Below are 22,348 nucleotides of genomic sequence, written 5' to 3' on the forward strand. Positions count from 1 at the left end.
AAAAATGTAACATAAAAACCTAATTTATACAATGGCTATTTATTATTCCTAATTGGCCATTCGGGGCCTACACAAAACTAAACGACTTCCTTTTGTGTTTGCAGATGTGATGGAAGAGAAGGAAAGCGGTGGTGGAAATAAAGAAGGTAGACCTCTGCTGCTTCCTGATGCGAAAGTCACTCTGATGCAAATGTCAGCGGTGAAGCAGAAAAGCAATGAGCCCTTGATTAATGTGATCCAGAAACTGACAGCAATGGTGAAAAGCCAAGGATTGAGCAACAGTTCAGAAGGAAATAAGCGCTCGTACCCAGATGACGTGGTTGACGTTACTCCATCAAAGGAGCCGAAACTGGAAAACCCCAGCCCCAAAAAGATCAAGGAGGAAAATCCGCACACCCAGGCCACCAATAGTCCCGCACCGAACAATAAAAAGGTGATGTTCTACCAGTGCAGTCTTTGCAAATTTATCTCCCCTTCATTTGAGATCCTCACGATCCATGTGAAAAATCACGGACAGCATAACGAAATCATCCTAATGTGCTCCGAGTGCCACTTGACTTTTAAAACCCATGCCGAGCTCGAAACGCACATTAAGACGCACTGTGAAAACGACGTCACCGCTCCTTCGCAAAGTAAAAACCAACCCCAAGAGGAGAAGCAGGGCTCCCCGCGTGCAGACGGTGCCGAGCCGGCGAGAAAGAAATGGTACGCCTACGAAGCGTACGGTCTGTACCGGTGCCTCATCTGCAGATATACCTGCGGTCAACAGCGAATGTTAAAAACGCATGCCTGGAAACACGCGGGGGAGGTCGACTTCTCGTACCCGATTTTTGAAGAAGAGAACGAGTCCGCTGGATTACCAGATTCCACCGTTGCTCACACACCGCAGGGAAGCGAATCGGTGCTCTCGGAAAATCTTTACGTCAATCAGCAGGTGCAGGTATCTGGATGCGACGCCGCCGTGCAGGAGCATAGCTTGGCGCCCATGGATGTACAACTCAAAAGGACTGAGGTTTTAAGCCAAACTAGTGACCCAACCCCAACGACGGAAGTAGTCGTCGTCGACGACACCTTACCCGAAAAAGTGCAGGATAGCCTCATCCGAGAGAGTCTTCTGTCCTCCGCACAGAAAATTATCAGCTGTAGCCAAAGTACAAAGGGCCACATGAATGTAATCGTGGAGCGTTTGCCCGGAGCCGAAGAGTCCTGTCCGCAGAAACCCTTTCTGATCAGTACGGAAGTGGATGTGAAGAAGAAGAAGGTGTCCCCTCACGAGTCGCAGCTGGCAGGTGCTATGGAAGTGTACCATGCCGATAAAAATGTAGTGGAGAGTGAAGAGATTATCATAGGATTTGAAGGGTCTGATGAGAATTCTCCTCCCGTACGCAGGAGGACAAACTCCGAGTGCTTAAGACTTCACTCTTTGGCGGCAGAAGCGTTGGTTACCATGCCTATCCGAGTGGCCGAATGTCCCAAAACCAGTGTCCGGCTCATCCGTAATTCCAGTACCATCGATCCAGACACTGGTCAAGAAGATGACGATGTCACCTTCGTCTCTTGCTCCACGGTGGGGTCTTCAAAAGGTCCCGAAAAAGAGCCTAATGTTCAAAAGGAGGAAAAAGAGAAAATTGAACTGTCAGAAGCTCCCACGAAAATGGGCGGCATCAGCATGTCTTTACTTAAAGTGATAGAGAAGCTGAGAGAGAGGACGGATCAGAACGCCACCGACGACGACATCCTGAAAGAGCTGCAGGACAACGCGCAGAGCGAATGCAACAACGACCTCGGCTCCGGCACCAACCTGGTAGAATTTATACCCGATTCCGATCGGCCCTACCGATGTCGCCTGTGTCATTACACCAGCGATAACAAAGGCTACATAAAGCAGCACTTGCGTGTCCATCGCCAGAGACAGCCTTACCAGTGCCCCATCTGTGAGCACATCGCAGAAAACAGCAGCGACCTGGAGAACCACATGATCAACCACTGCAAAACCATTAAGTACGATTGCAAACACTGCAGCGAATCCTTCTATTACAAGGTAGGAGGAAATTGTTTTTTTCACTGATGTTTATTGGAAAAGAACGGCTTTTATAGACCCCCCTACAAGTGTCTTGGCTTTGATTGACAGTTCCAGCACTATTGCAGCTGACACGGTCAGTCATTGTAGCCGCTGCTGGGTGAGCATGCAGACATTCAGACTTCCTGGCACCATGTTTGCTAAAACATTAACACACGCTGTGTCAGCTTTCTTACCACATTGAGATCAAAAACGCAAAAAAAATCTCTAAAGTCTTTTAATTTGCATTGTGTTTCTGCATAGAAAAGTGCAGGAAAACTGCTCCTGTTATAGGGACGGGAATAATGGGGCCACTTGTCTGTGCGTTTCCAACTTTACCTGATCCTCCATGATTTTTTGCAGAGCCAGCTAAGGACTCATGAACGGGGACATCGCGGCGCTCGGGACACAGCGTCTACAACAAGCGAGGAGACACATGTCTTCACTGAAGAGGTGGAAGAAAAGTCATCTCCTGAAGATAAAGAAGAAGGTAAGCGTTTTTCTGTACTAATTAGTGATGAGCGAGTGTACTCGTTGCTCGGGTGGTCTCCGAGTATTTGTGACTGCTCGGAGATTTAGTTTTTGTTGACGCAGCTGCATGATTTATGGCTGCTAGCCAGCCTGAGTACATGTTGGGGTTGCCTGGTTGCTAGGGAATCCCCACATATATTCAAGCTGTCTATCAGCTGTAAATCATCCAGCTGCGGCAACGGAAACTAAATCTCCGAGCAGTTACAAATACTCGGAGACCACCCGAGCGTGCTCTGGAAAACCCGAGCAACGAGTATATTCGCTCATCACTAGTATTAATGTCTCCGGTGGGTCATTAAAGGGAACCCCGTCAAGGAGATTTACCCTTATAATGGGTGTGGTACCGGCGAAGTGCAGGGATGAGTGATGTTGACGCCGTGGTCTCTAATAAAGGCATCATTAGGAAGCGGGTAATGCTCTCTTAAAGGGAACCTGTCACCCCCAAAATGGCTGGTGAGGTAAGCTCACCGGCATCAGGGGCTTATCTACAGCATTCTGTAATGCTGTAGATAAGCCCCCGATGTTACCTGAAAGAGGAGAAAAAGACGTTAGATTATACTCACCCAGGGGCGGTCCCGGTGCGGTCAGGTCGGATGGGTGTCTCCGGTCCGCTCCGGCGCCTCCCATCTTCATTCCATGACGTCCTCTTCGGGTCTTTACGCCGCGGCTCTGGCGCAGGCGTACTTTGTCTGCCCTGTTGAGGGCAGAGCAAAGTACTGCAGTGCGCAGGCGCCGGAAAGGTCAGAGAGGCCCGACGCCTGCGCACTGCAGTACTTTGCTCTGCCCTGAACAGGGCAGACAAACTACGCCTGCGCCAGAGCCGCGGCGTAAAGACCCGAAGAGGACGTCATGGAATGAAGATAGGAGGGGCCGGAGCGGACCGGAGACACCCATCGGACTGGACCGCAGCGGGGACCGCCCCTGGGTGAGCATAATCTAACGTCTTTTTCTCCTCTTTCAGGTAACATCGGGGGCTTATCTACAGCATTACAGAATGCTGTAGATAAGCCCCTGATGCCGGTGAGCTTACCTCACCAGCCATTTTGGGGGTGACAGGTTCCCTTTAACACATTATTGAAAAATGGCCTTCTAGAGAAGTATAGGCTAAAGCTTGAATGGTAATATAAGGGTTTTCTACTTTTGGAGACAATTAAATGCATTTAAGTATTAAAAAAATATATATATATATTTGGGGTTAAAAAATTTTTGCAATTGCGTTACATTAAAATTTAGTATCGTTTACAGGCTCTTTCTTTATCGCCTCTCATTGGGGGACACAGGAAACCATGGGGTGTATGCTGCTGCCACTAGGAGGCTGACACTATGCAAATAAAAGTTAGCTCCTCCTCTGCAGTGTACACCCCACCGACTGGCATTATACTCTACAGTTTAGCTTAGTGTCAGTAGAAGGTGGACACGGGTCTTTCATTAGACCCTTATCTACCTCAATGTGCGGCCGGTCAGGCAGCCGCGCTCCCTTCTGAGCTGCGGTGATGGCAGGCTAGGGACGCTGGTTCTGTCTCTTCTTCGGCCGCAGTGCTCTCTCTGCTGCCGCTCTGCTCGGCGGCCACAATGTTCCCAGTTTCAGCGCGACAGTCTGACAGTCTGCCGCGCCGCTTCCCCCTGTGGCCGCACTGTTCGGCGGCCACATTGCGCTTCTGTTCCTGCGCGGCAGCCTTGGCAGGCTGCCGCGCTGCTTAGTCCCTGCGGCGTTCTGCTCCGGCGCCGCGGCTTTCTTCTCCGGCGCCGCGGCTTTCTTCTCCGGCGGCGCCGGCCTCTAATTTAGGTCCCGGCTTCTGCCGGGGCCTACTTCCGGTACCGCGCTCCTCCACTTCTGTTTTCTTCGGGCGGGCTTTCTCCCGCACGACAAACTGTGCCCTGCACTCTCCGCCCACCGGCGTCATCCTGGCTGACTCCGCCCCTTCCTCCACGCCGCACAGGGCGATTAGTTCTGCAGCCCCAGGCAAACATGCACACAGGAGTTTTTCCACACGTGCCCCGCACTTTTTGTCAAAGAGCTCCGCAGAGCGCTTTCTTCACAGCAATCTGCGCGGATTGCAGCACCAGAGGTCGCAGGTCAGGAGCTCCACCCTTCTTTTCTCCGGAGATCCACGCAAGCGGGACATCCAGGGCGGCAGTATCCTGTTTTCTCGTCTGCCGTAAGTAGCTCTGCCCTGCAGACTGACACCCCCCTCTGCCCCTCTGTCCCCTAATCCACTGGCATTTTCTTCAGGGACCTCTCCAACATGTCTAACTCTAAAGGGGGCCGCTCTCGTCCTCCTAATTCTTCCTCATCTACCAATTGTTCCCACCGCCCAGGATCCTCCGGCCGACCCGCCCGAGAGTGATACCCCCATCCCAGGCTGGGCTTCCTCTCTGTCTCAATCGGTGGCCGACCTAACTCCGGTGTCTCAAACTTTGGTGTCCGTGCTGGATCGGTTACCCCTGCAGACCCCCGCCGTAGCCAGCGGGTCGCAGGAAGCTCCGTCCGAACCCTCCATGGTTAGCCGCAAAAGGTCCAGACAGGAACGACGGTCTGAGTCCTCTTCTCGCTCCATCTCGCCACTCGGTCCTCCTCTGCGGTCGGCGTCCTCCCGATCCTCCTCCCCTGAGTCATGCGAGGCATTCTCCGATGCGCCTTCGGAGGATGTTTCGGAGCTGGATTCGAACCAAATCGCTACCATGAGGGATATGGTTCAGAATCTCATTGGAGCGATAAATCTAACCTGTGGCATCAAGGAGTCCTCTACGGAACCCGCAGATCAGGCGGTTTCGTTTAGACGGGCTAAACCACCTTCCAAGTTTTTCGCTCCTCACCCGGAATTCCAGGAGATTATGTCCAGAGAAAGAGAGAACCCGACCAGACGCTTTCAGAGAGGAAAGCGACTTGGCGTCTTATATCCCTTCTCTCCGGAGCTCACCGCTAATTGGACTGCCTCCCCTTCGGTGGACCCGCCAGTTTCCAGACTGTCCACCAACACAGTCCTCCCACTGTCCGGCGGAGCATCTCTGAAGGATTCTAACGATAGTTATAGAATCTTTCGCGAAATCAGCCTTTGAAGCGGCCTCAGCTAGTCTTTGCCCGGCCTTTGCTTCCACTTGGGTTTCAAAATCCATATCCAAATGGGCCAAACAGCTCAGCCAGGGCATTCCGGACGGGGTTCCATCCGGACAGCTAGCGGATCTTGCCAACCAGATTTCTCACGCAGGTGAATATCTGGTCTCCGCCTCCCTGGACGCCGCGTCTTGTGCGGCTCTGGCGTCCAGCAACGCGGTTGCAATCCGCCGGACCGTTTGGCTTAAGGCTTGGCAGGCGGACTTGTCTTCCAAAAAGTCCCTTACCAGCCTGCCTTTTCCAGGGTCTCGTCTCTTTGGTTCTCAGCTGGACCAAATCATTAAGGACGCTACAGGGGGCACGAGTTCCCTTCTTCCTCAGGCCAAGCCTCGGCGCCCTCCTCCTAGACATCAATTTCGGTCTTTTCGGCGCTTCGTGGCATCTATTTCCTTCTCCAAGCAGCGACAGAGGCCACAGGCACGTCAAGAGAAGAAGACAGTATCCTTTAGGCCCACTCCCTCCTGGCGTCCTCGCTACTCCCAGGGTAGATCCTCCAGGTCCAGGACTGGAAGATCCTCCTCGGCATGACTCTCGGCTAGTAGCCAGCCCACCTCCCAGGCTGGGCGGCCGTCTCCTCTTCAGGGATGTCTGGATCTCCTCGGTAGAGGACGCTTGGGTCAGGGAAGTTGTATCCTCGGGATACAAGATAGAGTTCCTTTCTCGACCCCGGGATCGTTTCTTCGAATCCCGACCTCCAAGAGACCCCGCTCTAGTTCCGGGTTTCTTCGCAGCCATCGTGTCTCTCCTCAAAGCCGGGGTAATCGTTCCCGTCCCAGAAAAAGAACGGTTCACAGGTTTCTACTCAAACCCTTTTGTGGTACCGAAAAAAAGACGGCAGAGTGCGTCCCATTCTGGATCTCAAATTGCTGAACAGGAGAGTCCTTCTGAAGCACTTCAGGATGGAATCCCTTCGTTCGGTAATTGCTTCCATGGAGGCTCACGAATTTCTGTGTTCCATAGATATTCAGGACGCCTACCTCCATGTTCCGATATTTCCAGGTCACTGATACCTGCGTTTTGCAGTGCTTCAGGAACATTTTCAGTTCGTCGCCCTGCCGTTCGGTCTTGCACCACCCCGAGAGTTTTCACGAAGATCATGGCGGCGCTGGTGGCCATCTTGAGGGTCAGAGGCCTGATTCTGTTTCCATACCTCAACGACATTCTCTTCGACACCCGTCGGACCAAGGTCTTTCTCCCCGAAGACAAGAGATCCATTCTTCCTCGGGACATACGCGTGCTCCAGGGCCCTCGTTCTCCCTCCTTCCGATCGGCCATGACGGTTTTAGGGAGGATGGTAGCAACATTGGAAGCGATTCCCTTCGCCCAATTTCACTCCCGACCTCTTCAGCAGCCATCCTGTCTCAGTGGAACAGGTCTGTCTTCTCCCTGGACCGCCCGATCCGACTCTCTCCCCAAGTCAAATGGTCTCTCAACTGGTGGCTCACGTCACCTCTTGTCTCCCAGGGCAGGTCCTTCCTTCCAGTTCACTGGCAAGTGGTGACGACGGATGCCAGCCTGCTCGGCTGGGGTGCAGTGTTTCGCCACCTGACTGTACAGGGCCGCTGGTTGGCGCAAGAGTCAACCTTGCCGATCAATGTCCTCGAGATCCGGGCCATTTTTCTGTCCCTTCGTCACTGGGAAAGGATTCTCAGGGGCCTTCCTATCCGAATCCAGATGGACAATGCCACGGCGGTGGCATATGTCAACCATCAGGGGGGGACTCGGAGCTCCTTGGCCGAGGTATCCAAGATCCTCTGGGCAGAGGCAACGGTTCCGGTGATATCCGCGGTGCATAACTCCGGCGTGGACAATTGGGCCGCCGACTTCCTCAGCCGCGAGGGTCTCGCGGCAGGGGAATGGTCCTTACATCCGGAGGTCTTCCATCAGATTTGTCTTCGATGGGGGACTCCGGACGTGGACCTCACGGCGTCTCGAACAGGAAGGTTCCACAGTTCGTCTCCAGGTCTCGCGATCCTCTTGCAGTGGGCGTCGACGCTCTGGCCATTCCTTGGTCACAGTTCGTGCTGCCCTACCTGTTCCCACCCCTTCCATTACTTCCCAAGCTGTTGAAGAAGATCAAAGCGGAAGGGGTGCTGGTCATTCTAATCGCCCCGGATTGGCCCAGGAGAGCTTGGTTCGCGGAGCTCGTCAATCTTCTCGCGGACGCTCCCTGGCGCCTTCCAGACAAACCCGATCTGCTGTCTCGGGGCCCGATCTGCCACCTGAATTCTCGGTCGCTCAGTTTAACGGCATGGCTGTTGAGACCGCAGTTCTAAGAGCATCCGGCCTTTCGGCCCGGGTGATTCACACCATGATTCAGGCTCGGAAGCCTTCGTCTTCCAGGATCTACTATCTTACCTGGAAGGCTTACTTCCGTTGGTGCGAGTCCAACCGCGTTTCATCTATGTCCTTTTCCCTGCCTTCCATCTTGGCTTTCCTTCAGGTAGGACTGGATTCAGGCCTTGCTCTTAGTTCCCTAAAGGGCCAGGTTTCTGCGCTTTCCATCCTTTTTCAGAAGACTTTAGCTTCTCGACCACAGGTTAAGACCTTCCTTCAAGGAGTAGCCCACGCTGTCCCTCTGTACAGGGTCCCTGTGGATTCATGGGATTTTAAACCTGGTACTGGACTTTCTGAGGGTTTCCCCCTTTGAGCCTCTCAGGGAGGTTCCCCTGATAGAACTCTATCTTGGAAGGTGGCTTTTCTTGTGGCCATCACTTCTATCCGCCGCGTTTCCGAGCTGGCGGCCCTGTCTTGCCGTCCTCCGTTCTTGGTCATCCACCAGGACAAAGTGGTCCTCAGGCCTCCGCCTTCTTTTCTTCCTATGGTGGTTTCCACCTTCCACCTCAACGAGGACATCGTTCTACCTTCTTTACTCTGTCGCCTCATTGGGGGACACAGGACCATGGGTGTTATGCTGCTGTCCACTAGGAGGCGACACAATGCATAATCTGAAAAAGATTAACTGTGGCTCCTCCTGTGCAGTATACACCCCTGGACGGCATCAGCCTTCTCCAGTTTTTGCTTAGTGTCGCATAGGAGGCACACCTAAAAGATTTTTTACTCCGTTTTTTCCGACGGGATTACAGATGAAGAAAAGAGGGTCTCCTGTGAGACTCCCGGCATGGCTCCTTCCTCGGCCCCCTATTATGGGGTGCCCAGTTGAAGTAGAGATGGCTATTCCCCATGTTGCTCCTTCCCCAGTCCCTCGGGTGCTGGTTCGAAGTCGAGACCCCCCCTCCCCCCCCCCCCTCCTTCCCCAATTCCTTTTGGTTTCTGGGTTGAGGTCGAGGCGAGGATAAAGGCCCCTGAAGGTGACAACAGCACCCTCCCTATCCCCCTCTGGGGGAATTAGGTTGAGACACCTCAGGTAGGGCCTGTACAGGCAGCATTCTACAGCTCCCAGCAATGGGCCAGCACACTGCGCCTGCATCCAGGGACCCCAGCCCAGCTGCGGGCTCCTGTTGCGGCTGGGGGGAGTGCAGGCAGGCATGGCACATACAGACACAGGGCTCCCTGCGCCCCTGTCTCTGCGGCAGCACCAGCTCTATACTGCCTCAGGAAGACCCCTACCGGGCTCCCCCTTCCGCTTATAGCCCCACCGCCATCCTGCCTTTAAATCCGGAGGGGTCCGGTTCAGATCCGACCCCCTCCCGGACTTTCACGCCGGCCTGGAGCCCTTCTGGGCCTCAGGCATCTAATTTAGGCCCCGGCTTCGGCCTAGCTGAAGCTGCCGCCTCCTCTCCGCCCCCCCGGCCCACCCCCCGGATGACAAATGACACTCTACAGTGTCATAAAGGGGGTGGATCGAGACACAAAGGGCGCGTTTTTACACAGCCTTGCCGCCTTTTTCCAGCTCTCCGCCCCCTTCTCCTCCTTTCCTCTCTGTCTCAGCAGCCATTTTCGGCTGCAGATTAACCCTGCATCTCCCGGTCTGCAGGACCAGGCAGCCAATCTCCGGGGGGCACAGGACTGTGGATCTTCGGCGCTGGACCTAGGGGCACACTGGTGGGGTAAGATCACAGCTGGGTTTTTTACTCAGCTGTGAATCCATATTACATATAAGGCTCCCCTATAGGTTTATCTACCCCTGTAAGGTCCTCTGCTGGCAGCACTTCTGCACTCTGTGCACTATGCCGGGCTCAAGGTCCAAGAATACCAGGCAGAACTGCTATTATGCATTCTGCACAGCCTGCGGGACCGCTCTCCCCAGTAGTAGCACGTACCCGCATTGTCAGAACTGTATACAAACTAATGTGTCTGAGCCCCAAGAAGCCCCTGCCAATGCCTCGGTGTCTAATGCCACGCCGGAATGGGCTACTCAGATATCGCAATCTATGACGCAGTCTATATATAACCTAACCTTGCTTCAGGGTCATGCCCCGGCTATGGCCGTTACCCAGCAAAGGGAGAGCTTGACTCAGGAACAAGATGACCCTGGCACATCTACGTCTAGGTCAGGACGCAAGCGGACCCATAGATCAAGTCCATCTGCGTCATCCCATAGCACACGGTCATCCCCCTCTAGGGAGAGACACCGTAGCTCCAGGTCATCTATACCGTCCCATTCCAGGGACAGACAATGCAGATCTCCGCAATCCCCGACCAGAGAAGGCCTCCTCCCCAGCCCACTCAGCAGGGGACGCCTCAGTGATACACAGAATTCGGAAGGCATCTGCGACTCTGACTCAGACGGAGAAACGGAGGGGTCCCTGATCCCAATCCCTCCTAGCAATACAGCGCTAGTTGAGGACATAATTTCATCCATCCAGCGGGTGCTGGACATTTCTGATCCGCCACCAGAGGCCCCAGAACATAAGATTTCCTTTGAAGGACCTCTGAAGCCGCCTAAGGTTTTCTCTAACCACCCTGAGTTTAAGGCGATCCTTAAAAAGCTCTCACAACCTGAGAATGCCAAGGTCTCCAACTTCATGGCCAGAACACACGATCCGCGGTCGCTCGGAGCGGACGCTCTGGTTCAGGACTGGACCCAGTTCCAGCTTCTGTATATTTTTCCACCTCTCCCCCTGATATCCAGAGTGGTGAGGAAGATCAAACAAGTGGGAGTTCCAACCATCCTAATTGCACCGGACTGGCCCAGACGCACATGGTACGCCGACATCGTACAACTCACAGCAGACGCCCCCTGACCCCCACGATCTTCTATCACAAGGCCCGTTCTACCACCAGAACTCAGGGGCTCTCAATTTGACGGCGTGGCCCTTGAGACCTGGGTTCTAACCCAGGCAGGGCTCTCGACGGACGTCATTGGAACCATGATCAGAGCACGGAAACCAGCCTCTGCCAAGATTTATTACCGTACCTGGAAAGCTTTCTTTACCTGGTGCGAATCATCGTGGCCAGATCCCACTCCCTTATTCCCTACCCAAAGTACTTGGTTTTCTCCAATCGGGTCTGGAGGCCAGGCTGTCATTGGGCTCGCTTAAGAGCCAGGTGTCAGCCCTCTCAGTGCTTTTTCAAAGGCGCATTGCTACCAAGCCGCAAGTAAGGACTTTCCTTCAGGGGGTTTCCCGATTGGTTCCCCCCTACAGACGACCACTAGAAACGTGGGACCTCAACCTGGTCCTGACAGCATTGCAGGAACCACCCTTCGAACCCCTTAAGGAGGTCCCGCTCCGCCTTCTTTCCCAGAAGGTGGTTTTCCTGTGGGCAATCACCTCGCTACGCAGGGTGTCTGAACTGACAGCACTCTCCTGCAGACGGCCCTTCCTGGCTTTTCACCAGGACAAGGTAGTTCTTCGTACGGCCACATCCTTCCTTCCGAAGGTTGTATCCGACTTCCACCTCAATGAGGAAATTTCACTACCATCCCTTGTTCCGGTTCATAGAGTGGAGAAGGCTCTGCATATGCTTGACCTTGTCAGGGCATTGCGTATATACGTGTCTAGGACTGCGTCCTTCCGGAGGTCTGATTCTCTTTTCCTCCTTCCGGAAGGCGGCCACAAGGGTCTGCCAGCTTCCAAAGCTACCCTTGCCAGGTGGATCAAATCCACCATACAAGAGGCCTACCGCCTTAAGAATTCTCCTCTTCCAGACGGAATTACGGCACAGTCTACACGGGCCGTAGGGGCCTCCTGGGCCATTCGGCACCAGGCTTCGGCACAACAAGTGTGTAAGGCGGCCACTTGGACTAGCTTACACACGTTTACTAAACACTACAGGGTTCATACCCAGTCCTCAGCAGACGCGAGCCTGGGTAGATGTGTCCTGCAGGCGGCGGTGCCCTAAGTATAGGGGCCTGTCTGCACAATATTCGTCCATTGCTTCCCACCCAGGGACTGCTTTAGGACGTCCCATGGTCCTGTGTCCCCCAGTGAGGTGACAGAGTAAAGGAGATTTTTGTGTACTCACCGTAAAATCTCTTTCTCTTAGCCTCTAATTGGGGGACACAGCTCCCACCCTGTTGCCCTTTCCGGGCCGTTGTAACTGTTGAGTTCTCATATTGTTTTCTTGAGCTCGTACATAGTTGCCTTCTTACAGGCATAATTATGTTATTCATGTTACATAGTTGCCTTCTTACAGGCATAATTATGTTATTCATGTTACGTTCCTCCTACTGCTTTTGCACAAAACTGGAGAAGGCTGATGCCGTCCAGGGGTGTATACTGCACAGGAGGAGCCACAGTTAATCTTTTTCAGATTATGCATAGTGTCGCCTCCTAGTGGACAGCAGCATAACACCCATGGTCCTGTGTCCCCCAATTAGAGGCTAAGAGAAAGAGATTTTACGGTGAGTACACAAATCTCCTTTTTGTCCAGCTCCGACTCATCCTCTGGAGCGATCGTTGAACAAGCTGGACCTTGTGAGGGCAGTGAAGATCTATCTGGATAGAACGTCCACTTTCCGGAAGACGGATTCTCTTTTCGTCATTCCTGATGGCTCACGCAGAGGCCAGCCGGCTTCTAAGGCGACTATTGCTCGCTGGATCAGAACGGCTATTCTGGAGGCTTACCGGGTCAAGAACAGAGTGCCTCCTCCTGGAATCAAGGCTCACTCTACCCGGGCAGTCGGCGCCTCCTGGGCGGTGCACCACAGGGCTTCCGCCCTGCAGCTTTGCAAAGCGGCAACCTGGTCTTCCATCCACACGTTCGCCAAATTTTACAAGGTCCATACCTACGCTTCGGCGGACGCCAGCCTAGGCAGAAGGATCTTGCAGGCGGCAGTGGTGAGTCCTCTGACCTGATGGAAGTCTGTTTTTCCCGCCCTTGGAACTGCTTTGGGACGTCCCATGGTTTCCTGTGTCCCCCAATGAGAGGCGATAAAGAAAACAGGATTTTTGGTTGCTTACCGTGAAATCTGTTTCTTGGAGCCTCCATTGGGGGACACAGCTCCCTCCCAATGTTTCTGTTGTTTTATGTTCTATGACTGTTCTCACGTTTGACTGTTCTCACGTTTACAGTTCTCAAGTTTGTGGTTATGGTTTTCAACCTTGTTATTTATCTCCTACTGCTTTCTCACTAACTGAAGAGTATGCCAGTCGGTGGGGTGTACACTGCAGAGGAGGAGCTAACTTTTTTATTTGCGTAGTGTCAGCCTCCTAGTGGCAGCAGCATACACCCCATGGTTTCCTGTGTCCCCCAATGGAGGCTCCAAGAAACAGATTTTACGTTAAGCAACCAAAAATCCAGTTTTTTGTTGTCCGGCACATTCAAGTTCGATGTGTATCTATGTTCGTAAATCTGTTGAAAGGAGCAAAAAAACAGATAGGAATTACAACCTCTACAGTAACAACAAAAAAAAAAAAAGACAGAGTTCACTGATGGAATTTCAGTTAGCTCATTCTGCAGCCAGCAGCATTAGTCAGCGCAACACAGAAGCTGTAGAAGGCAAACGTTGAAAACTTTGTAATGACAATTGCAAAAAAATTTTTGGCTCGAATACATGCATCTAAAAAAAAAAGTATATGTATAATAGCATTTCCTTTTTCTTAAATCCATGTATTTGAGGCCCCAAAAAATAATATACACTGCGTGTGTGTATGTATATGTATGTATGTGTGTATATGTGTGTATGTATGTATGTATGTATGTATATATATATATATATATATATATATATATATATATATATATATATATATATATATATATATATATATATATATATATATTTATTACAGACAGGCACGCTATTTACTTTTCTTGAATGGATGCAAAGCCAGATGCTTTGATTTCCTTGGGACTTAAGCAGCTGGGTAGAGAGGCAGCTGCTTGCTCTGCAGTCTTGATTAAAAAAAAAAAAACACATGCACGTGCAACTAAGTGGAGCATGCATATTGTCTGCTGTGTAAAGTGCGACCCTACAGTGTGACCGGCGTGCAATGCCGGTCACAATAATCAATAATACGTTCCACACAGCAGCTCCTTTTCTATCTGCGCCGCTCCTACAACTAATATAAGAACAGGCCGCCATATTTCACTTGCGCATTTTTGCGTCCTCTGTTTCCAGATACATTAAAACATTCCTAGATGTTTCTGGTGTAATAAACCTTTTCCATTAGCATCGCCGCAAACTACCGACTTGTTTATCTCCCTCATAAAAGCCGTCCGGGGAAGTATTATTTCTTTGTAATAATTGTTTTCCACCTAAACTTTCCACTGTGAGAACGCGGGCTTGCTTTCGAATTATCATTGTGTTATTTTATTTTTATGACTTTCTTTTTTTTATTATTTTTTATCTAAGATTCCAAATCAAGTATCTCCAAGTTGTATCGATGTGACGTGTGCAGCTACACCAGCTCTACGTACGTCGGCGTGCGAAACCACAGGAAAATTCACAGCTCCGATAAACCGTACAGGTAGGTGGATTTACGTGGCCGCGACGCGCAATTTGCGGCTTTTTCCACTGTGACGAATTGCCCTCGTCTCTCTGGGAGACCCCAATGACACAGAAGGTGATGAGTTATCACACGGCTAAGCTGGAGTTTTTCCCCTGTCGCCCATTCCTGCCATCATTTCCATGTTTTATTCTAGAACGACTTGACTATTACTTTACGTAGTTATGTAGTCGTCGACTTTGAAAGAAGGATAAAATCCCAACATAATGCTGTAAACGTGTTAATGAAAGGAATCGCAGGAACAGCAACCCAAAATAAAAAAACAAGAGAATTGCATGCGTCTTCCTGCAGCCTCCAAAATCCTATGAGGCTCTGTTCACACTCCCGGTCGATTTGTGAGTCTTTCCGGCATTGTCCGTCTGTTTTGTTGGACACAAACGTGTAGTGTATCATGCTACCGCGTCCTATGAATGACCCAACACCAACGGAACAGAAGCCAAGCGGGGTCCAAGGTAACGTCGGCCGCCCCATTCATACCAAATGCTCCAGGCTGAATTCATATGAAGCAAGTAGAGATTTTATATTTTATCCTTTAGGGTAAGTTCACACAGGGCGTTTTTGCTGCTTGTTTTTTTTTTTTTTTTTTTTTTTGCTGCTTTTTTTATTCTAATTTTCAGCTGCTTTTTACAGTACCAGCAAAACCTATGAGATTTCAGAAATTTTATGCACACACATTGTTTTTTGTGTGATCAGTATTTTGGGCTTTGCTGCGTTTTTTGGACATAGAGCAATGTCACTTCTTTCAGCATTTTTGCTGCGTTTTCAGCGTTTTTCACCCATTGATTTGAATGGGTGTTGCAAAAACGCAGGTATCATTATTTGCTGCGTTTTTGCTGCTGAAAATTCAAGGACATTAGCATGGACAAATACGCAACCAAAAATTCAACAAAAATGCACCTAAACCTGCATTTTTGACACAGCTTCTTTCCTGCCAAGAAGATCTTTTTGTGCTGCAGAAAAAAAAAAGCAGTGACCATTACCCTTACATTGCTTTTTTTTTTTCTTCCCTCTCCCTTCAGGTGCTCACTCTGTGGCTACGTCTGCAGTCACCCTCCATCTTTAAAATCCCATATGTGGAAGCACGCCAGCGACCAGAACTACAATTACGAGCAAGTGAATAAGGCAATCAATGAGGCGATGTCTCAGAGCAGTCGGTAGGTTCCGGAAATATTCTTTTCATCTTTTATCCAATAATAATAAATTAATCTTCTCTTAATGCTTTAAGCAATAAAAAAAAAAGTCTAGTTAGAATACTCCTACTTATCCAAAAGATGGTCGTGTATGCCTTCATGTGGCCATCGGCCCGATCACCCCGTCCATACACACACGATGGCTTCTGAGTGGGGGGAGAGAAATCGAGTGCTGGATTTGGGTTTGAACTTGTTGGACTTCTCCTTGCTCCGTTCTAACATTTGTCACCTAGTCAGTGATGTTCTTGACTTGCCCTTTTAGTTCTCCCGTTTACCATCTACTGTGATTTCAGGGTGCAGTCCGAGCCCTCGAAGGACATATCGCCACTAAACGAAGGGAGCGTGACCATGGACAGCGATTGCGTCATTACTGGTTCTCATCCAGCACCCGAAGTAACCTACACCGAAAACCCAAAGGTGAACAGTCCTCATCCTAACCCGTGCAACTCTGAAAAACCGCAAAACCAACTGCGACCCGCGACCGAACTGTGCGTCCTGCTCTTCTGCTGCTGCATATGTGGCTTCGAGTCTACGAGCAAAGAACTTCTTATGGAGCACATGAAAGCACACGAGGGGGATATCATCAACATTATCCTGAATAAATCCGATGGCTCATCCTGAATGGAGGCGCACCGCATCCTCTACACAGGACACCGCTTTCCTAAAGGAGTCTATCAATTATTTTTATTTTAATAAAAGGCCACGTCCTATAGATTAGAAGGTACCACGGGTCGCCCTGGAGTATATTAGAGACTTACTTCATCAGATACTATTTTTTTTTTTTTTTCCTTTCTTGTAGAACGTATTATTTTCTGGGTGACAATGGAGACATTTCTGGGTTCTGCTCATTTTACATCAATTTCCTTAAAGATGGGAAATCCCTGCAACCATTAGGATCTTCTGCCTCAAAGTCAATTTACCTTTTTTTTTTCTATATTTCAGAGCAAATGCAGAAAATGAGTTTAGAAAAACAAAACGACAGACGTGGAAAATGGCCGTGTTTCTTTTTCCAGTTCTGAGTTACTTAGACGTATGCATGTATAGTATGTAATTAGGGTTAAGCCTCCTCTTGGGATGAAAGGTCTTCGGACGAGCGATTGATTTTTGGTAGGGGGGGAGGGTACGCTTTACAAGGTTGAACGTATTAATGATTTAGAATGAAAGGGAAAATCTGACGACAAGTGATTGTCGGTTGAGACTGAGATCAGAAAATCGCACCAGGAGTCGGTGAGCAGATTTCCAAAACTATATAAACGACTAAACCTCTTTGCTACTAACGGAGCGTGAGCTGTCCATTACTGGAGATCTCTGGCACATTGTCTTTAAGAAAAGGCTCAAAATGAGTTGTGAGGACATTTTGATAAAAAAAAAGCTTCGCAGGAGATTTCCAGTGATGGAAAGCTGAAGTGAGGTCTGAGCTCAGACTCTGGACTTCACCATTATAAAGGTCGTGCACACCTTTGCTAACTATTTGCAATAGTTCCTAATATTTTCTAAAAGAAAAATTCTGTATGTCGTTATCTTGCTTTCTTTTTTGATTCGTGCCCTCCTTACATTGGGTAGTCCTGAAGTCGAGGAAGGACATGTGACCGCAGGTTCAGACTTATCGGTCTGCACCACAAAGGTTTTTTTTTTTTGCAAAATTACATGATTTTACACAAAGTTAGCAAAGTTGCAGACGACCTTTAAACAGATGTCTAGTCATTGCCTCTTATTTATTTAGTCTGGTGACCACAAATATATATATATATATACATACTGATCGCACACGATCCAACTAGTAGCCGAACAGGGAAAAATAAATATATATATATTTTCTGTTCGGCTACTAGTTGGATCGTGTGCGATCTGTGAGTGCAATGTATATTTACTTTCCACGGTCAATTATATATTGTGCATCACAAAAAAGACAAAGAAAACTAAAAGGTGTGTAACTGGAGCTTATCTTGAGATAATGCTGGTCAGACTCATAAGGGAGATGTGTAATGTTCCGGCAGCCATTTCTAGAAGTCATATATATAGTTTATTATCATAGGGATCCATTATGTATTGTTTCCTCATGTTTTATTTAGAGAGGCAAAAAAAAGCCCCAAAATTAAGCCAGGATCATGTGTAAGAAGTCGGGTATGAGCAAATGAGTCGGGCTGCTGCCAGATCTTAATTTTTTAAGTTTGGAAATTTTTAGTAATTTTTCTTACTTTCATCGAGGCTTCTATAAAAGGGAGGGTTTATGCTCCTTCCTTTTTATCTTGGCCCCATGGCTTAAAAAAAAAAAATGCATTTCCTATCCTCTTCGGTCCCTCTGGCGGGGGCTACCACCGGTCTCCTCTCCTTTTCTTCCATCAATTGGCTGCAGCATTCATGTGCACAGAGATGAGGCCAGCGGGATCGACGCCCATCGGTAGAAAAATACATGCTATTTTTTATTATTATTTTTGTGCCCTGTGGATTTGTCAAGTTAAAAAAGAGGAAAACTCTTTAAAAGACTTCTGCTTTGTGAGTTGTCGGCAGCGGTGCTGGGGGTTCCCTTTATGTAGTAAAAACCAGTAGCAAACCACGGGTATTCTATAGACTGACCGAAAGCTGCACAGAGGAGACGTCACCAATCAGCAAGCTCTGCACATAGAGCTATATACACGTGCGAGCGTCTCGCCAAGACTGTACAAAACGTGTTTTTGCTTTTTTCTTTATATATTATGTTGCTTAAACTGAATGCGTCCAGAGTTTTTTTTTTTTTTTTTTTTTTTTTTTTCCTCTCTTCCCCGTACCCTGAACGCCTAATGCATCTGAATCCGGTCATACGGTGATAGGAAAGAGGAAAGCCAATGGTTGCGGGTTCTTAAAGGGGTTTTCAACTCTTTAATTGGTTATGACTTGAAGAGAATCAGAAATTAGAGAAGTTTTGTAATAATGTTGTTTGAAAAAAAAATTGGCATTAATCCCCTGGATCTGACGCCATACTGCTCCTGGCAATAAGCCGTCACTTGCCAGTGTTATAGCCTGAGAAACGGCTGCGGAAAGTGACCAGCGATTTGGCGGATCCCAGGGTCACTATTACAAAATCAGAAAAATTTATTGAAGGGGGTGTCCGGGACTGAAATATTGATGTCTTAGTCTGAAAATATATAGGAAGGGGGTCAGAGAGTCGGCAGCGATCAGATGATGGACGCCACGGTGCCGTACACTGTTGCAGTACCCATAAGCAGCCAGCGTATGGAGCTGTTGCCTCCGGCTCGGCACATTTTCGGCAGCACGTCTGAGTGTCATTTTTCGGAGCCCCTCCAAACCTGAGGATAGGTCATCACTGTCTTAGTACCGATTTGTAAATTTACTGTCCGATCGCAGTTGGGGGATTCTTTAATTTTATTGACGGACGCTGCATAATTCACGTTTTTTTTTTTTTTTTTTCATCTAGCACTTTTTTTTTTTTGTATAGTCATTTTAAGATATCTATATTTTTTTAGCGTTGCGCCAGACTGTTTTTTTTTTTTCTTACGTATTTATTATGAAGTATTTATGTAATTTCACAAGGTCGCCATCGGTGGAGAATCCTGATGCGTTTTCACATTTTGGTGCTATTTCCAAGGTAATTCATTGTGATGTATTTTTGGTTAGGATTTAGGGATGCGTACAAAAAAAAAAAAGATAAAAAATAAATATATATATGATTTTTAATATTCCGCTCTGTCCGATAAATATGTACGTAGGGCTCCGTATTGACTGGTCGTTGGCAACCCCTTTAAGATGCAATCAGCTGACTGTGGTGTCCCTTGCCTATGGAGTGTCAGTAAAACTATGAGGGTCCCAACTTATTTAAGTTAAAACCTTTTTTTCACATTTTCAGAAGATTGGACTACATGGCAGCCTCGCTGGTAAAGGTTTGCCATTGAACCACCATGGGAGATGACGCATGCTCGGGGGGTTGCAACGTGATGTGTCACGTGCACGAGTCAGATACTAAAGTCGGTCTCCCTTAAAAAAATAATTTAGGTGACAAACTCCCCCCCCCCCCCCCCATACGAGACGTCCCGCATGTCTCGGCTCCGTCATTACAGTTTTGCACATTTCTGACATTTACTCATATTATTAGGGTTTCATAACTGACCTGTGATATAACCACATTTCTTTTTTTATACTATGTATTATAGAGTATAAGATTTAGTATTTGAGTGTTTATTTCTTTGTTTTTTTTTTTGTTTTTTTTTTCACCCTTGTAATATAACGCACGTCCTATGAATCTGCGCTAGATATTGTGTGTATGGTGGGAGAAGGTCTCCGTAATCGGGGAGTAGGAGATTCCCGTGCAGAGATGATCCCGGGCGATCGGTCAGGTCTCTGCGGTCATTTTCCAGTCTGCCTTAGGAAAACGACGGCGGTGTTCCGGTTGCATTCGGGTTTAGGACAGACGCACAGATATTTGGGTAAGGGCGCGGTCAGATGGGCGTATAGATCGGACCGCGGTGCACGGACTGGCCGACCCTGAGACTGACTGGCACAGATATTTGGGTAAAGGCGCGGTCAGATGGACGTGTATATATATGGGACCGTGGTGCACAGACTGGCCGACCCTGAGAGTGACTGGCACAGATATTTGGGTAAAGGCGCGGTCAGATGGACGTGTATATATATGGGACCGTGGTGCACAGACTGGCCGACCCTGAGAGTGACTGGCACAGATATTTGGGTAAGGGCGCGGTCAGATGGGCGTCTATATCTGACCACGGTGCACAGACTGGCCGACCTTGGGCTTGACTGCGTCATATTTTTTTATGCAGCTGTCACTCTTGGGTTGTGAGAGCCGACGGCCAGTCCAATATATATGGCCGTCTGACTGATGTGTTTTCTGCTGCCATTATTACCGTACTCGAGCATCATCCTGCTTCAGTAAAATGTCTGACATTTCTGCTTTTCTCACTCTTGGGGCGGAGGCGTCACACACCAGGAATACACCAGTTGGTGGCAAGTGGTATTGTAGTAATTGGCCGCGCATCCCATCAGATCACATTTTAGATTCCCATTCAACTTCTGCATAAACGCCAAGAGCTATTAACACTTTTTCTTAGCGTTTACAGTTTGTTGCCTAGGGTACCGACCACCGTCGGTGACTAGCTTGTATGTGCTGCACTGAAACTGACCAGGATTAGCAGGTAATGGCACGCTCCAGTGATGCTGGATAGAAAAAGATCTTGTTAGAACTGGGCATTTTGTGCTGTCTAGCAGCGGTGGTCGGTCTCCAAGGCGACGTAAACAAAAGTGTTAATATCTCAAGATCGGATGAAAATTTTAATAAGCCACAAACTGCACAATGGCTTTTATTTACACTCTGTATCCATCAATGAAGGTGGGATACAACCCTTAAATGTGTGAGGGTCTTCTGTTGTATGTGTGAGGATATGGATTTTTTGCTCCGGTGAATAAGGAGTCCGCAGTCGTAGTAAGCGACACCAGCAGCGGCGGCACCAGTCACTATTCTGTTCCCTACGTGCCAGTGTAGTAAGACACTTTCCCCTTCTGACTCGCAGTTGTCACCTCCATAGACGCTTCTGCCTATTACGTGTGAGTTTCCTGCAGGTGGCGCTGTCTTCGGAGGATTATGTAGCAATTGCGTAGTGATCATGGGTCCCCCCCCCGTATAGATTGTAGGCCGTGATATGATGATGCCAAGAAGAACGCTTTTTATGCTCCTTCCATAGACTGCAATTATAAAAACATCTTCCAGAGAGACGGTGCCACCACCATTCACAGGTCGAGTCCGGTATTGCAGGTCGGATACACTGAAGTGAATGGGACTGAGCCGCAATACCACCCACTTCCTGTGAACATGGGGGGGTGCTATTTTGGGGAAAAAAGCAGCTGCTCCACCTTACCAGACATAGTCTGATTGACAATCTAATTTGTGCAGGGGGCTTACCAACCCTCTCATGTCACTTTTTTTTTTCAGAGGTTTTAGAGGCACCGCTTATCTCCCTTCTCAGCTACAATGTTTCCACTAGTGGGGAGTTGCTGCTGGGACTTGTTGTACGTCAGACAGGCTTTGGAATCAGGGTTTGATTTTCATTGTACCCACCCAATAATTGGTGCTCCGCTGACCCTCACTCCTTTCGCCTCCACAGCCCGGTGACTTTTGCAGCAGTTTCATGTAACACTACAATGCATCGCGTTATTTTCTTTTTCCCCCTTTTTTGCTAAGCCAAAGTCCTCCGCTCCCGTAAACTGACATTAGACCGAGTATCGGCTTCTCCTGTATTTTTTTTTTTTCTTCATACCTTGTATTTGGAAATGTTGGCGCTCTGCTTTGCCTTAAGACACCAGACCGTCTGTCCGCCCGCGACCTGCGGCAGAGTCTGCGCGGGGCAAGGAGGTTAGAAACCTTTAATATTTCAACCACAACGGAAGATACTGTAAAATGTTAGAATAATTTATTTTGCTTTACAAAGAAGTTTGTCACATATGGACTTTCATATTGTATTTTGGTAATAAACACATTTTAATTAAAGTCTTCGTGTGTTCGTGATTCTAGTCGGTAGAGAATGGGGAAAAATATATATTCTAGGGTAAAGGTGGCTGCAAAATCCAGTGGAAATGCCTCAAGGTAAAG

General features: G+C 48.9%; 1 protein-coding gene across 1 annotated transcript in view; it reads left to right on the plus strand.

Moving 5' to 3' along the window:
* ZNF507 (zinc finger protein 507) overlaps positions 1-22,246 on the plus strand; it is a 33,859-nt gene extending 11,613 nt beyond the window's left edge. The window contains exons 2-6 of the mRNA XM_077288739.1: positions 105-2,041; positions 2,423-2,549; positions 14,407-14,521; positions 15,580-15,714; positions 16,044-22,246. Of these exons, the coding sequence (XP_077144854.1) occupies positions 105-2,041; positions 2,423-2,549; positions 14,407-14,521; positions 15,580-15,714; positions 16,044-16,371 (2,642 nt within the window). The 3' untranslated portion in view covers positions 16,372-22,246. The remainder of the gene's footprint in view (positions 1-104; positions 2,042-2,422; positions 2,550-14,406; positions 14,522-15,579; positions 15,715-16,043) is intronic.
* Positions 22,247-22,348: the final 102 nt, after the last annotated feature.

This window comes from Ranitomeya variabilis, chromosome 2 (assembly GCF_051348905.1).
Source record: "Ranitomeya variabilis isolate aRanVar5 chromosome 2, aRanVar5.hap1, whole genome shotgun sequence".
NCBI lineage: Eukaryota > Metazoa > Chordata > Amphibia > Anura > Dendrobatidae > Ranitomeya > Ranitomeya variabilis.